A 17781-nucleotide genomic window follows, 5' to 3' on the forward strand; every position below is an offset into this window, starting at 1 on the left:
TTTGTTTTAAATTCAGAATGTAGGAATCTCAAAATCAAATTATATATTTAAGATGGTTTGAATCTCATTTCTCAACTCTCTGCTAAAACACATATTCGAATTTAATTAATTTTAATTTATTACTATAATTTATTAACCAAACGTACATAGTTGACCAATGATTAATTTATTATTATTATTATTATTAAATTTTTTTTTTCATAAACAGTTCTTTTGGTTCCTTTTCCTTTTCTGAGAACGATTCGGAAAGAAAAGGAAAAAGAGAGAAAACTTGAAAGGGCTATGCATGAAGTTTCCTTGTTTGTTGAATGTAGAACACCTAACTAGTGAGAGAGAAAGAGTGAGAAAGTAGAGACAAAATAGAGTCCTAAATATATAGATATACCTGTGTCTATATATATATATACGCACATATACAATTGCATATGGTGTTTCTCTGGCGGTTCAGTTTAATTCATCGATGAAAATTCCCACAAATTTCAATTTGGAACCCAAGGGGAGTCGTCGATGCATGTCTCTGGATTTCCTGTGGATCTCAATTGGTTTCTTCAATTCATCATCACAGCTTTGGTCATTGCCTTTGGATTGCTTCACCTGGTGAAGAACACGTTGTCGAAGTACTTCGTCGTCGACGCCAATTTTGAGTCTTCGGACCACCAAGCATCGCTCGACAGTGATCTGAATATGCCCGGCGTTATTGGAACCGGAGACACCTGCGTGGTTTGCGGCAATTTGGGAACAAAGAAGTGCTCTGGGTGTAAATTGGTTCGGTACTGGTAAGCTTTCGCTTTCTAATCAATTCCGTATTCAATCGTGTATGTATATTGGTCCTTGATAGGCTTTTCTGGTTTTTTCTTTTTCTTTTTCTTTTTCTTTTGATTGGTTGTCTCCGTTTCATTAATTTATACGGCTTTCTTTGTAGATAATTGCAATGTTTTTAGTTATTGATTATTCCATTTTATTGGGTTTCCTTGTTGTTATGTTTGTTGCTATGTTTTATTAACGAATTCTAGTTGTTCTTGAGGGACTTATGTTAAGATGATTTAGTCATGTATAAATTTTGGGTAGTGGAGGAAGTAGATGAAAATAGGTGTGGAAATTGGTTATATTTTGTTAAGAATTGATTTTATGTCACCCATGAAAGGCAAAAACACTTGTCGAAAAATTCTGGAAGCAAAAACAGGATAAAATTGGTTCATGAGTGGAACTAGAAGTAATTTTTGAAGCATCAAAGAAGGCTGATATATTGGTTCCAACAATTGTAAGTGTATAGTGGTTGATGTTTACTATTATTCGGTATCCAGAGTCGAAACCCAGAATTCTATTGTGTCACATTCTACTAAAAAATTCATGATGCTATTTTGCTAAAAGGAAGACAAGAAGGACTCTTTGTTTACGGTCAATGGTACATAATGCTTATGCCAACACCAAACATCGTTTTCCGAATTTGTTTAGCCTTTGTAGTCAGTCTAGTACCCCAGTACAAGAAGCTTTAATGTGTTTTCTCATCTTCGTTTATAGTGGAGAACAAGTCCTAATCCCCCTTGGATGGGCTTTACAGCTTTTGGGGACAATTAGGCCTTTCAAAGATTCAATCTTTATACATTAACATGCTCTAGTGACTTAAAAGGTACCTTAAATAGAGAAATTTATTAGCTTCACAGTTTTACGGGCCTCATTATAGAGATTTCTATTAGTTTCAGACAGTTTCTTATACGGAGTACTCGGTTTACACCACCCTCACATGTTCACGGTCTGGTCATTACAATGATATAAATGCTCTATGTTGCTAGAATGCTTAAGACTTTAGATGAAGATGATTCTGAAATTGATGGCAAAGTTTTGGTAGTGTCCAAGGCATGATAGGGATATTTTACTAGTGATTTCTGTCATGAAAGCTGATTGTATTAGGAGATGTCATTGGATTGGCCTCTTTAATATTGATGGAGTTACTGATGCTTGTCCCTTTAAGCCCATGTTCAGTTTTCTTGTGCTATCCATTTCTTTCCTTTTCGTGAGTTATCATGTTTAAGGTCCTGTTGAGACTTGTGTCTCAAATTCCTAGTTTAATTAGGTTTCTATTTTAGAGTTGTATTTTATTAGGGAATTTCTTTTAAGGCAAGTCTTGTGTTCGAAGGAATTGTAATTCTTGTCCAACAAGAAATTGGGGTTGGAACTCTATAAATAGTAGGTTTTGGGTTGAGACTTGTGAGATTGAGAAAGATGTAGCCTCGTGAGAGAGTTGATGGGTAGAGGTAGTTTGTGGGTTGGTAGGGTAGGAAAAACACCAAGGGTCACTGGGAGGAGATAGACTCGTGGAGTGGTACATGGTAAAAAGGCATGTACGTGGGAAGTGTTATAGTTGGTCAATGACCATGCTTGACAAGGCGGTCGTCTTCGGTTCAATTCTCTCTCTTGGAACCAGTCCCACAATGTATTTTTCAAATGAAATTGATACATGGCATCGTGGCCTAGTGTGTGTCTGGATAAGTTCTACTATAAAGGAATGGGCATTCCTCTGATAAAAAAAGATATTATTATACTCTATATGTATATAAACCGAACCTGAATCTCATGTAAGAAGTATTTGTATATATTTTTTTTCATAGTGATAGCGTGCATAAGTCCCCTCAATATATTTTGTTGTTTCTTGTCATGGAAACTATATTCTACAACATTTTCTTTTTCATAAAATAGCTGGACTTTGGTCAACACCCTTGTTCATATGTAATATGTTTGAGTGGTGGAAACTTGTCCAAAGTTCCAAATTGCATGCTCTTGTACATATGTGTATACACTTTGCTGTTGAAGGGTTTCTGCAGATTTGTGATTGCTGTCTTACTATCCATCAATGACTTGATATATTATAATCATGAAATGAAAATAAGACTTCTGTATTTCTGCAGATTTGTGATTGCTGTCTTACTATCCCATCAGTGGCTCTCAATATATTATAATCACGAAATGAAAATAAGACTTCTGTATTGATGGTGTTTTTCACTTGCTGGTATGCTGTGAAAAAAGTGAGAGTATTCTCTCTCTCCTTTTTAGTTGGAAACTGCTCTTACCGTTTCTTTTTTTTTTTTTTTTTTGAAGAAATTGCGGATAAATTGGATAGAATTGGCTCAATCCTTGTTGTAATTAATGCAAAGAACTTAAATGCAACAAAATTGGCCCTAAACTACTGATGAAAAAGTGTAGAGGTTTTTATTCTACTAGAATTCATTAACTAAAGATTTGTCTGTTGGGCCCATTAGCATGGATCAAGGTTGGTGTTTGGAGAGGCAATGACAAGCTTTGGATGTACTGTGTCTATTTTAAGAAAGTATGGTCTAGCTATAGATCATTATTGCTGTCTGGTTGTGATTCAAAATATTGAGACAATCCAATACCAAATAGTTTTTTCTCCTCAGATACTGAACCTTTACGAGGTTTTTAATGAATGAGCTATCCAATTTAAGTGCTTCAGATAAACCATCCTTGTTATTCTTTGCCTCTTTGCTTTGCTGATGTTATAAGTTTGATCTTGATATTGAAATGATATTTTGCTTCAATATTGGATCACATAAATGACCAGGAAGAAGCTTTGAATTAGTCCGCAATCACATCTGTTTTTATAGTCTCTGAAATATTATTTTTAGTTGATTTAGAAGTATCATTTGGATGCATTGAAGTGAGTTTTTATTTAAATGTGGACCTTTTGTTCTTCCACTGATAATGCAAGCCGAGTAGAAATTTTCATGGATGCAATTACAGTTTATGTTGCTGTTTGTTTTCTTGCTCCAGTAGATACATGTTTATTTCTGTGTGGGAGCTTTTGCTCCTTATTTTCTTTTCTTTTTTCCTTTTCATTTTTATGTTTCTTTATTTTTTCTGTTACTACTATCCACTTCCAGTCCTTTTGTAACTAACCAGTTCTTTTATCTTTTTTGCTGCTTTGGTTTACTTTCAACTTTTTGTTGTCCTGGAGTTTGATCTATTATATTGGTTTTATGCATATTTGATAGGTCAAATTTTTTGTATCATTAGAATTTTAATGTTTACTCCTTCATTTGCCAGCTCAAAAGCTTGTCAAGTATCCCATTGGAGATCTGGGCACAAGACAAAATGCAAGGACTTCCAATTACTTGGCAAAGTAAATTCAATGCAGTCTGAATCTATGCAACATAGACGTAGAGGTTGTGCTGTTGCACTAGTTCCTGGCAGTGGAACCAATAAGACTCTCAAACAGTTAAAAAAGGTAAATAAATGTTTTTTTTTTTTCATATATTTTTTTATATATTCTGGAAAAGTATTTGACTAAACCAGTAATTTGCGTTCATATTTTCAGATTCTCTTCCCCTACAAGGATTTTGTGGAATTTTTTAACTGGGAGACGGCTGGTTTTCCTCCTTGTGGGCTTTTAAATTGTGGAAACAGGTCCATGTTTACCATGCTAGTGCTGTGTTATGAAATTATTATTTGAATGCTTTCACTGGCTAGAGAGCTTCATATTAGCATATTACACATTGTTATGTACCAGAGTTCTCAATCGTAACGTTTTATCTGATTCTTGCTTCTCTGTAGCTGCTTTGCCAATGTAGTTCTACAATGTCTTGCACATACTCGGCCACTTGTTGCCTACTTGTTGGAGAAAGGCCATCGGAGAGAATGTAAGTACATATTTCATAACTATTAGTGGCCTAATGTTTTATTTATTTATTTATTTATTATTATTATTATTATTATTTTAGATGGTCAAACAATTCCTGACTTTCTATTTGTTGTTTCTTCTTTTTCAGGCAGACGGAATGATTGGTGCTTCCTATGCGAATTTCAAACCCATGTTGAAAGAGCAAGCAAAAGTCAGAATCCTTTTTCACCAATCAACATTCTATCACGGTTACCTAATATTGGTGGTAATCTTGGTTATGGGGAACAGGAGGATGCCCATGAGTTCATGAGGTTCTTGTTTCTTGCTTTAGAGTGCAGTTGAATTTAATCTTTCTAGTGAACCTACGGAATCAATCTAGAGAAATATTTCAGACAAACTCTGATGGGGGCAGCGGAAATGCACTAACACAAAGATCCAATAAAGCCAACAAAGCAATCACACACAAACACAAGATATAACGTGGTTCAGCCAAAATCAGCTTACATTCACGGATGAGAAGAGATTCCACTATCATTTGTAGAGATATTACAACACTAGAGTACCAGCACCGTTTACATGCCTTTTTACCATGTACCACTCCACGAGCCTATCTCCTCGCTACTAGTATCACAGGTGTTTTTCCTACTTTACCAACCCATAAACTACCTCTACCCATTAAGTCCCTCATGAGACCACATATGTCTCAATCTCATAAGTCTTAACCCAAAACCTAGGTACACCTATTTGTAGAGTTACAAACAAAATTCTTTGTTGGACAAGGATTACAATTCTTTGGAGTCTAAGACTTGCTTAACAAGAATTTCCTAACAGAATACAACTCTAAAATAGAAACATAATTAGAATAGGAATTTGAGACAATCTCCAACAAACTCTCATTTGTTAAGTGTAATTTATGGCAAGCTCTAGTTCAATTTGATAAAATGCAATCATTTTGATGCAAAAAGTTCTAGTTCCACTTGACAAATATCGTTCATTCATAGGTTCGCAATTGATACAATGCAATCAGTATGCCTTGATGAATTTGGTGGAGAAAAGGCCCTTCATCCTAGCTCTCAAGAGACAACTCTTATTCAACATATATTTGGTGGTCACCTCCAATCTCAGGTACCTTATTCCACTGATATTAAATCCAAGTGCCCTGCTTCTTGTTTGTAAAGGTTACATTCTTGTATGTGTCAAGTGCACCTTTTAAAATTGTGTAGACTTGCTATTATCTAAGACTTATCTATTGTGGTTTCTACTTTAGTTTTAGGGTAGACGTAATCCATGTTTATCTATATTACTTCCAACAGAAAGAATGCACAATGTCTTGAACCTTCCTTTGCCAAAAAAATAAGATATGCTGATTATTTGCGCCTAGCTCAATGACAAGCTTCTTATTGACAAGATGATTCTTTTTGTCAGTCAAATGAGACTCTGTTAATCCCTAGATTTTATTTAGGTTGCTGGATGATGTTTCTATTCTCTCCTCTTCTGTCTGGCTTATTGCTGAATATGTCAAATTTATCTGGTCATAGAAAGCCTGGAAATTGGCTAATGGTCTTAATTGTAGTTCTAAGGTCGAAATGTGAAAATAAAGCTTTTTTCCTTAAATGAAATGTGGCGAACGTGTTATGTATATTCATAATTTCTATCAATGCTGAATTATGATGCTAGGAAGGTAGGTTTTCATTAGGGATGGCAAATTACCCCGCTCCATCCCTATTGGGATGGTTTTGGGTGGTTTAATCAGGGATGGAGTGAGGGGATAAAAACCTGCGCAGATGCGGGGCGGGGACAGGGATAGGTACCCCCCACCCCTGCCCTGTTTATATTGTATAATTACTTAAATACCCCCATATAATACTAAAGATGCTAAAAAACCCTTTCACAAACTAAAACACTAAAACCCTAATATCTTATCCTTTTACCATTTCATAAACTCATATATTTTCTTCTTTTTTAAAAAAATAAATAAAAAATCTGTAAAATGGGACGGGGCGGGTGGAGATGGGGTGGGGGAATTTAAACAGGTGTGGAGACGGGGTATGGGGCTCTTTTGATAAACAGTTTTGGACAAGGATGGATTTTACTTTGTTAAACGGGGATGGGGATTTTTTTTTTTTGTGGGGTATTTTCGCCCCCCGGGGGGGGGCTGTTGGGGGGGCATTCCTAGTTTTCATTCTCAACTATCAATTTTCCACGCAGCGCTGTTCTCGTCTATGTGGTGTATGGGAGGGGTAAACTGGAATTAAACCAAACATTTGACATTATTTTGCACAAAGTGTCTTCTTTGAGACTAGAACCTGTTTTTTGACGCTTGTCAATTAAGTGCCATTGCACCAAGCGTTATCACCTAATTGTTGATAAAAAGTTGGGATAGCTTATTCAATGTTACTGGGTCTAAATTTCCTTAAATAGTGTTATTCTTTATTTTCAGCCTAATTAGTCTTCAAAAAAATTAGAATGTGCTAAATAACAATGGAATATTAATTGAGGCAAATCAACAAAATTTCCATCAGTTTGAGGATAGAAAGCTGTAGAGAACTTGAGTGAAGTTCCAAAAAGCTTCCAAAGTCTTTTTGGAATTTGACATCCCTATCTGACACTATGGAAGTAGGTAACCCATGGAGCCTAACTATTTCCCTGAAAAACCATTTTGCTATATGGGAGGCATCTACAGTTTTGTTACTAGGAATGAAATGTGCCATCTATGAGAATCTATATACAACTATGATAGAGTCATGACCCCTAGCTGTTCTAGGCAACCCAAGGACAAAATCCATGCTAACATCATTCCAAGGTGTATGTGGAACAGGAAAAGGAGTTTATAACCCAGTGTTTTGTTTTTGAGCCTTTGCTAATTGTCATGTACGACACTGGGATAAACTTTTGGCTACATCTTTCTTCTGGGCTGGCCAGTAAAACCTATCTTCAACTAATGCTACAGTTTTTTTCCCTCCCAAAGTGTCCGGAAAGTCCTCCTGTATGCAATTCCCAAACTAAGAAATTTCTAACTTCACTACAGGGGGAATGCACAGTCTAGATCCTTGAAATAGGAAGGAAAGAACTTTAAAGTTCCTGTTTGCAGCCACTCCAAATTGCCAAGACACATAATCCAGACATATAGCATTGAGGCATGAGAACTTGTACTCATTGTGACTTTTCCTTGAGGCATTTTCCTTATCTTTGGCATTGAGGTCATTATCTCGGCATAATCTTCATAAACCTTTTAAAATCGTTTTCTTACTCGAAATGTGTAATGTAATATTAGCAGGGGTGCTTGTTAGATGTCGAAAATTATATATGAAATTAGTCTCTGATTGAAAATAAGCATGGGCAGTTACAAATAAACATTGTTTAGATGATTCATTCTCACAAACCCAAGCAGTCAGAATTCGTATGGTTGGAATTGTGACGGGGGTTATCCTAGTGGAGAATAGCCTTGTAGATGTGTATTATTTAGGTAGAGATCTCATAGTGTTCGAATTGATCACCTAAGAGGCACTAAAAAGGAGACAAAAAAAAAAAAAAAAACTGTGAACGTAAAAAAAAAAAAATAAGTATAAATGGTTGTGATGATGACGAAGAAGAAGAAGAAGAAGAGAGAGAGAGACCATCCACGGGCAGAGAAGCTTGGTCAATGGGAGAACAAGAGAGAGTCAAAGATGATTGTGCAAGAGTTTGAACCTATGAACTAAACTATAAGCATGAATATCTGATTGTTCTAATAAAAAAATGTTTTATAAAACAACCTTTTTTAAGTAATTATGTAATGAACATCATATCACTGAAAGTTATTAAACAACTCCTCATATTTACATTTCAACTTAGCTTTCTTTTTAAAACTTTCTTTAAAATCCCCAAGAATGCCTTAATTATCTCCTCCCCCCCCCACCAAAAAAAAAAAAAATACCCCAAGAATGGGACACGCGTGTCGGACACATATCCATAACGTGTCGGACGCTTGTCCATGCCGTGTCCGAATATTCAAAAAAGAAAAACACAGACACATTTTTTGGTGTTGGGGTGTGTCCGGCACTTGTCAATGTCCAACACGTGTCCGACAAGGATTCTTTGCCCTTTTAGGCGTGTCGGTGCTTCCTAATTGACACCAATATTGTGAAAGTATGAACCTTATTTAAAGAGAAATTTCATGTGGATGCACAGCTTGAGCGGCCAACTTGAACCTAACATATGCTCCAATCTGGTCTTTAGATGCTGGGCAAGTATTTTTTTTGTTTGGGTTGGTTTGGTTTGATAAGCTTTAACTTGACATCAATTCGGTTTGATCTTGGTTAGATGTGTTAGGTAATCTGAGATTAACCCGAACCCAAATAAGCACATTCACACATATAACACCAAGATTTATGTGAAAAACACTATAGGGGTGAAAATTATGGGACCCCAGGCTAGGCTAGGCTAATCAAATTCATCACAAGGGAGGTAATACAAAGCTAGGCATCAGATTCCAAACCCATTGAATCACCTTAGTTAGTCATTTTCTACCTCAAACTCTATAGATGTCGATTTATGAATCCGTTCCTCATTCAGTTTGGTTCTTCTATAATTGATCCCCTCTACTAGTTGTCATGTCCTTGATATTTGTTTATGTATGGGTGTTATCTCCTTTGTAGCTTTATTTTTTGATGAATCTTTTGAGAAAGTTTGAAGTGTAGAACACCTCTTTCTGTTGAGATGCATATGATGCACTTGTTTCTTTTGAGAAAGTTTAGTGTATGTACATCGATCGGGTGTTACTTTGTAAAGCCCTTAAGTGATTGATCCATATATCCAAGGGATTTATTTTGACTATTCTTCTTCTGTGAGTTTTATGTTTTCCTCGATCTCAACTTTGAATTGAATAATGCGTGCCTTTCCATTTCACGAATGTCACATTTTTTGACTGTTTACTTAATAAATACTTCATCTTACGCCCCATCCCTTATGTTGGGTAGTCTTATATGTTACTTTGATTAACAAGATGATATCTCTTTGCCTCCAATAGCACACTCTATGAAGGTCTCTAATTATCAGTAGACAAGACCACTTGGGCTGTAGATGGCATAACAAATAGTCTCAAATTCTTAGCATTTTTTTATAATTTTTATTAATTTATTTAAATGGCAGAAGTGAGTGAAACAGGTTAAATGTTTTCTTTTAATCTGTTTGTAAATGTATTTGAAATCGTAACATTCCCTTAAAGGAGTGGAATAATATGTTTTTCTTACATTGTGTGGTTTTCTTAAAAGACATTTACAATTGGCTAAGTGTGTGCATATAGTCTGTTTTGTATTTTCTTCACATGGCATAATATATCATATGTTTAATATGTAATACTTACTTCTTATTCACAAAACATATTGTGTCGTTTGCTTTATATTTTGTATCGTAAGATACTGGTGATTGTATGTCAGTTATATGAAAGTATCCCTTATTGAGAGACTAATATCTGCTTCTAACTAGTCCTTTTGGAGTTCAAGAATTACCAGGGGAAAAGAATACTTTCTAACATCCATAACAATCATCATAGGCAACTTTCACATTTTCATTAATTCCTATATTTGATTTTTTACTTGCTTATTATTAGTTCAGTCAGAAACAAAAGAAAAAGATAAGAGCCAAAAGATTGTCTTTTTTGACATTAAAGAATATATTGGATCAATATTCTTTTTAAGGGTATTTGGCTTCCTCTTGGAGTCTGCATCTCTTCCTTACAAGTTTGATAGTGTGCTCTTTACTGCCCTGAATTATTACTCGTAGAAGAGAAACTGTTGCCACAGTTTACTGAGTTTCAAGTGTCTTGATATTGTAGGTAACAACACCTGGTTCTCTTGTATTTCTGGAGTGGATCATGATTTAGTGAGCTTACAAGGAGTGGTCTAGCTGGGCTTGAATTTCTGTTAACTTTTCTTTGTTCCATTCCTTGCTCATAGAGAGGGCAACGTATCTTTCTTTCTTTTCTTTTTTTTTTGGGGGGCGGGGGTTGGTTGGCTAAGGTCATCTAACTTGTATTCAGAATGAAAATTATATATACATATATATATATATATATATATATATTTGGAAAATATTTTTTATTTTATTATGTGGTTAAAAAACTGTAGTTACAGGGGAAAGAAGTCCGGATGAGAAAATTTGTACGACGTCCAAGCTTATTAAAGTAATTGGGTCGAATCTTAGTAGTTTTCCATGTGTGTAATTGATGTACTTGAATAGATGACGATGAGGATAGATGTGCTTTAGGATATGCAGGTGCTGCATTGTAAACATGACGAGTGTTTTCTTCTTATGGCTTCTGACATCAGAGTATAATTTTCCATTCTTGAGACATAATTGGCAAAGCAATTTGAAATTCATGTAGTTGGGAACTTCTTTCATATGCCTCCTTGGAGACAATTTTCATTTGCCTTCTTCTTAGTTTTCTAAATAGCAAAACTTACTTGATAGTCTTGATATACACAATATTTCCATTTCCACAGCTTGCTGTAACTTTTATATTCAAGTCTGTCCTGAATGTATTACCGTTATTTTCCAGGTGATTTGTACGGAATGCAATAATATTTCAAATCAGTATGAAAATATGATGGATTTAACTGTTGAAATTCAAGGGGATGCTGCATCTTTGGAGGAATGCTTAGACCAATTCACTGTCAGAGAGAGGCTTCACGGAGATAATATGTATAAATGTGATGGGTAAGAGCTTTCTTTCTTCCCTGTCCAAATAATGGTCACGCATTATGTTTTTGGCTAGCACTGTTGTGCTGCATGCCCTCTGGTATATATTACTCCCTCCTTCCCAATTTAAATATCCATTTTTCTTTTTTGGGCTGCCTCAAAATACTTGTCCCACTTTAAACGTTCAAACAATATATTTCACATCTTTCCATGAATGCCCTTAAAGTTTAAAAAAAAAATCCAACTTGACTATATATATATATATTTATATTCAAACTTGAATGCATAACTTAGTAATTTTACAAGGGGACAATGCATTAATTGCATGTCCCCTTAGAAACTTCTACTCCCCAAAATGGACACATATTTTGGGACGGAGGGAGTATTAACTTTGCATTTATGCAGGGATGAGTTTGTGGTTAGTCTTTGCATAATCAGTTTATACGAGGCTTCTAACTGATGTTTAGGATGGTAGCTAAACTTTTCTGCAATATTCCGAGAAACTTGGTCCAACTAACGGAGAGTCATTCCTGTACCTAACCCCATTACTCTAGAGAAAACTAATTGACGTCGTTAATGACCTGCAAATTTTTTATGAACTAAAATAAGAAGGTGTAGATGTACATGATATGTATTAGTCATTCAAATTTCTGTGTAAATAAATGTATCGAAGCCTAACTAAGACATAGTTCCTTTCTCTCAGGTGTGGAGCAGTGTCTGTTTTCATTATTATCATTGAAAAAATGTTAGACTAAATATGCAATATGAAAATAGCAATTATATTTCGTTTGTTATCATTAGAAATTCATGTAACATATGTACTTTTTTTTTTTTTTTTTTCCCATTTGCAAGGAACACACCCACTCACACACTTTTTTTCTCACACCCGGACTCTAACCCCTCCCCTATATTTTTTGAAGATGGGGAGGTTATACCATTGGGCTAGATGCCCTTTGGTTGTAACATATATACTGTAGAATTATGAATAGGTGCCTTCTAGATGTATGAATTGCACAATATTAAAATCAAAATATGAAAATGATCTACTCGGGTCTCTCCATAAACTTGTTTAAAATATTTTAACTACTGTAGAATAAGTATATTACCTGGTGTGTCAAATGATAATGTTAGCCTGCTCTGCTTCATGAACCCTAAGATGACTGTGGTCTACATGTTTATTTTGAGAGGTTGAAATAACATTGTATCACAAATTCCTTATTAAAATCAAATATTGCATTTGGTGAATTTTGTGGATGAACCTATTTTCCTGTTCATTTCTACACTGATATCATGAATTCTGTTACATATCATGATTACTATCTAGTATCTGCCATTTCGACCTGTTTTAGAGTGAATTGACAAACAACCAAGAGAAAATTGGGAAAATTGGGGATTTTTATGTTTTACTGTATATAGAATGAGATGAAACTCTTTTTTGCCATCATAGATGAAAGTTTTGTTGATACATCTATAAATTGTCTGGTGGAGGATCTAATGGACGATCAATTCAACATTGACTCTTTCTTATTGTTCTTTCCCCAACCATGAACTGAGGTTTAATGATATATCATCTATCTATGGGGAAAATTATTTGCTTATTGTAGTAATTTCAATCACTATGCTTGTAGTTATCATATTAGTTTAATTATGTGCTTTACATGCCAACATATCACTTTTACTGTATTATGATATTCTTGTCCTCCTGCAGATGCAATGATTATGTCATGGCATGGAAGCGCCTTACCATTCGACGAGCTCCAAATATTCTTACAATTGCTTTAAAAAGGTTTCAGGTCTGTGCTATGTTGATTGGTACATGTTCATCTATTTATGGAATTACCTTAAAAGACATGGTGATTAATTTGTTCTCAGAAATTTGAACTATATATTGAGTTGGTGTAAATTTTATCATGAATATTGTTACATGTTTGGAGAATCTCTTTCTTCAAATTAAATGCTTAATTCTGTTTTAAAACTTTTTTTTCCCCATGTAATTTCTTAAAGTATTCTGTCTACATATATGCAGAGTGGGAGGTTTGGGAAACTCAACAAGAGGGTGACATTCCCTGAGACTTTGGACCTTAGACCATACATGAGTGAAGCAGGAGATGGTAACGACATATACAAGCTATACGCAGTAGTTGTACATGTGGACATGCTTAATGCGTCATTTTTCGGCCATTACATTTGCTATGCCAAGGATTTTTGTGGAAATTGGTACAGGATTGATGACTGTAAGGTAGAATAGTCCTCTCTCTCTCTCTCCGTGTGTGTGTGTGTGAGAGAGATTCCACCCCCTACCCTACACATATGCAATTAGTTCTTTTCTTGCATGCATGTATTGTAAGAGTTGGTAATCTTATAACCTCAATAAATCCTATGTTGGCATCCTTCATTTGCCATGGCATCTGATTTCACAGTGTAATAGTGAGAATTCTTGAAGAGAAGAAAAAATCATCCTATATGGGAACCCATTTTTGTAAATGTCTCTCATATTTAAGTTTCCCTTCTATTTATCATTGTGATCAATCAATTTGCAAACCTCTGTTCAGCAGTGTTCTACATGTGCAAAAAAAAAAAAAAAATTGTAATTAATGTACATTAGTTACTAAAATGTCTAATGACTTTTCTCAGGTTAGGAGTGTGCACAGATTTTCCTAATGCATGTAATTAATTTCTCTACTTCATCTAGCTTAATTCATTTTTTTTTTTTTTTTCCCCTCAGGTTACGAGTGTTGAATTGGACGAGGTGCTTTCTCAGGGAGCTTATATGCTCTTATATAGCAGGTAGCTGTCTTTCTCACTTTCAAATGCTATTAGTTACAGGTCAATGTCATCCCTCGACGGTCAGTTATCACACTCCTTATGCCTCAAAGATGATCGAGGACCCTAACATTGGGTATTAGATGGTTGAAGCAGTTCTATCCAGATCATCTCACTGAAACTGATTAAAAGTATAGCACCGAGGATTATGATAGATGTTCATATTGTTAGGTAGTTAGAGAGTTGAATGCTAATAAGCTATTTAACAGCAATCCAAGTTGAACACTTTGTGATACGCAATAGAAATTAGAGCCAGTAATTTGATATGGCATAAGAAGAGCGGGTCAATCTCCAATTTTTCCCTCCTAGCATTCCGCGCGTCGGTGGGACTAGTGATGGGAGATGGCCTTTAAGGAAGGTTCAGGAAGTTCAATTGTTGGGAAATTTATGGTATTTATTTGGACGATAGCTATATCGAAAAATTGCATTTTTTTATTTACGGTTGTCTCAAGTTCCCTTGTCGCTCAGCAAAATTAAAAAGAACAAAAAATGGATTGCATTGTGTGATGTTGTGGCCCGAATTTAGTGAACGCGACCCGATGACCTGTTGGAAAAAATTTGACCCATTTTTTCTCATGGGTCGTGGACCCCAAGTAGTACTCTCTTGTAGCCGATATATAAGGGCGCTTAGAATTTGGAGTGTGATGATTAAAAGACACTGAAAATCGTACAGAGAGAATGAGGGGCTGAAACATGTCATCTTCGATTTTACACACTGAAGACTTTCACCGGATCTCCACCGTGGACATAAGCTTTGCCGAACCATGTATAAATCTTTGCATGGTGTTTTTTTTTTTTTTTTTTTTTTTTTTTTCTTTTGGTCGTGTTTCGTAATTGTTGCTTGGTTCACTGCATTTGTCGTAACACATTGTTTGAGTGATCTGAATTTGAGTTGAAGTGTTCTGGTGTACGTAGGATTGTGTCTGATTGAAATGGACTTGTGAGCTAGTTAGCACACAACAGAGTTCCTTAGGGCCTCTTTGGTTTCTGTATTAACACACAACGGACTTGTTCCAGCCTTCTTTTTTTTCTTTTTCTTTTTCTTTTTCTTTTTACTGTTTTTGGGTACCCGCTATTGCACCATGGCGGTATCACTTGAGCTAAAGCCTCTGTGGTCTGTTCCAACTTCAGATTGCTAATATGGCTGGAGAATATTATTATAGGAACCCTTACTTAAATTACTCATTGACGGAATATTGCTATGAGACTTGTTGCCATATTTGTATTTGACTTTCTGTGTAATTTCTTTATTATTAAATACTTGTAAAGCAAGAATACTTGTAGAGCAAGTATTTTCTATTTTCTAGCTACAAGTCTTTCTCATTTCACCTCTAAAGAAGGTGATCATTGTATACAAAAATCAAGAGAGTACAATAAAGATATGTAGCCCTTTGGGCTTTGTGTGCCGTGAATGGAAGCCCTATGGCTAAACCACGTACATCCTTGTGTTCTTCATTTTCTATTTCTCTCTTCAATTACAGATGTAATGCATTTTTATTTGTTGAAAATGGATGTGGTGGGGGTGTATTTTAGTTGACATGCATCGCAGACAGACATGTACATCTGCTGTCTCGTTCATAGCATCTCTGTTGAATAACTGATGGTAATGGATACTCAAACAATCCTGTTTGCCTGTTGCATTGTAGGTTTTGTGCCCGGCCATCTTGTCTAAATCCCATTGAACCTTCAAGGGAGAAGGACCATCAAATAGTGAAAATGGCCCAAGAGTTAGAACCTTGCCCAGAACACTCAGTTGAATGCTTCTCTACAAGAGACTCAAATTGTAGGGTTGGCATTTCTGCTTCCTTGCCATATGATGCCAGCTCACAAGAAAATGTTTCTAGCTGTGAAGAAGAGTCATCTTCCGTATACGATCTAAAAGAGGATCTAGATATGGTAGATTGTGGGTCAAGTCCAACTGTCAAAAAAGGAACTGAATTTTATGGCAATCAACATTCTGGTGCAGCCGAAGAAACTGCTTCTGTTGGCCATGCTCATAGAGTGGTCTCTGGAGTTGTTTCTTCCTTAACTGAGACGCATACACCTGAAGCTTATTTTCGGAGTCGGGAGTCGCCTTCCCCTGATTCTGGTTTGGAGGATGAATTTGGAGCTGAGAACAGTAGAGGCAATGAGTTTGTATCAATGAATTCTTCAACTCAGGGCTCTCTGCCCCCTCAGAATGGTGTATGTGAGAAGGGTGAAGCATCTCATGATGCGTCTGTTGCTGGTTTAAGCTCACGTGAAATCATCCTTGATAAAACGAACCTTGTCAATTCCAAAGGTAAGCAGGAAAAGGTTGTGTCTGGAAAGGGTTTGTCATCATCTGGTACCATTGAAGATGTAGTAGGGAAAGGTACAAAACTAAAGCCTCTGTTTTCTCCTGGTTTTCTTGGGAAGCGACCCCGCTGCAATTTTACAAAGAAAGATGCAAAAGTTCCTTTAAAAATTGGTGAATTGGCATCTGCTTGCAACCTCAGCAGTGGCAATAATGCATCTGGTGAACCTGGCTTCCCTCATCAAAATGGTGGCAAGATGAAAGATGTGGAAAAACCTCTCTCTAACTTGAATAGTTCGTCGTCTCCTAGTTCTTTTGAGGAACAAGATGGGAAGTTACTGAATGAGGATGAGATTGTTCATGGTAAATCCAGTGAATCTTTTGACATTGGCAATGGAGATTCCTGTGCTCCCGATTTTTCAGACAAGAGCATGAGTAATACTGTTGAGGATGACCATGCATTGGTGGGGAACTCTGACTGATGATGGGAATTTCATGAATTGAGTGGAACTGTTCCTTCCGGTAAGATAAGATCAAATTCTTTAAGACTGGTGGATGGGAGACCTGTAATCTTGAAGAGGATTGTTTCCTTACAACTCAAATTTTGCAGGCAGTACCTAATGTATTTTGAATGACATTGGAGTAGCATCTTTGAAAGATGAGAATTCTCGACAAGAGACGCCATCAATATCAGTTTAACTGTTGGTGATCAGTCCCTACATTTATCGAATTGCTGTTAATATGGATATGGAAGTTCTTTGCAGGAGTACAGATTAATTTCACACACGTGTCGTTATGATCTGGAGATTCAAATGGAAGACATAGATATTTTATAATTACACTTAAGGTGAATCCTTTTAATTCTGCAAATTTTTATATTCTTGAATTTTCCCATCTCGACAAGGAAATAGTCTAGTTGGGAACTTTATCCTGGGTTTCAATATTTGTAGAAATCTTGGATGTTCTTGTCCCTTTTTTTTTAGGCGAACTTCTAACTAAAATGTGACAAATGCAAGGATACAATTTGGTATTGTGTGGGAGTTCTCTTTTCGTCATAGATGACCTTTGCTTAATCTCTACTTTACTTCCATTATGGTTGTCTATTATGTTTTGTGTTGATGATCAGAATCTATATTGAATATGGACCTTGGATTTGAAAGTTTAGACACTTGGGGCTTCTTGACTGTTTGGGGACCGTCAGCGACCAATGACGGGAAATGGAAGGTTATTTAGCAGACACGAAGGTAACAATATTCACTTGAAATGGCCAGGACTTGGTATGTGTTCATTTAAATTGGATTTATTCCCAAACTAGCTTACTAGAAATTGATGCTACTGGCCTGATGATTGTTTACTAACATGTCTTTGACCA

The 17781-nt window shown here is 35.9% G+C and overlaps 1 protein-coding gene across 1 annotated transcript; it reads left to right on the forward strand.

Annotated features, from left to right (window-relative positions):
• Positions 1 to 216: 216 nt before the first annotated feature.
• LOC132287162 (ubiquitin carboxyl-terminal hydrolase 18-like) lies at positions 217 to 17466 on the forward strand. The gene is made up of 11 exons (XM_059789684.1): positions 217 to 776; positions 4060 to 4240; positions 4331 to 4419; positions 4567 to 4652; positions 4782 to 4944; positions 5635 to 5758; positions 11172 to 11329; positions 13020 to 13104; positions 13338 to 13550; positions 14037 to 14098; positions 15781 to 17466. The coding sequence occupies exons 1-11, from the start codon at positions 508 to 510 to the stop codon at positions 16889 to 16891; spliced, it is 2541 nt and encodes an 846-aa protein (XP_059645667.1). The 5' UTR covers positions 217 to 507; the 3' UTR covers positions 16892 to 17466.
• The last annotated feature ends 315 nt before the right edge of the window (positions 17467 to 17781 follow it).

This window comes from Cornus florida, unplaced genomic scaffold, assembly GCF_030987335.1.
Source record: "Cornus florida cultivar Cherokee Brave unplaced genomic scaffold, ASM3098733v1 CherokeeBrave_3.0.0_Hap2_Chr11, whole genome shotgun sequence".
NCBI classification, from domain to species: Eukaryota; Viridiplantae; Streptophyta; class Magnoliopsida; order Cornales; family Cornaceae; genus Cornus; species Cornus florida.

Excerpts from the sequence above, each read along its gene's own strand:
- LOC132287162 (XM_059789684.1), top strand. The coding sequence starts at position 508 with ATGCATGTCTCTGGATTTCCTGTGGATCTCAATTGGTTTCTTCAATTC. Across the intron at positions 4,945-5,634 it reads GATGCCCATGAGTTCATGAG|GTTCGCAATTGATACAATGC; the intron begins GTTCTTGTTTCT and ends GTTCATTCATAG. Across the intron at positions 5,759-11,171 it reads GTGGTCACCTCCAATCTCAG|GTGATTTGTACGGAATGCAA; the intron begins GTACCTTATTCC and ends GTTATTTTCCAG.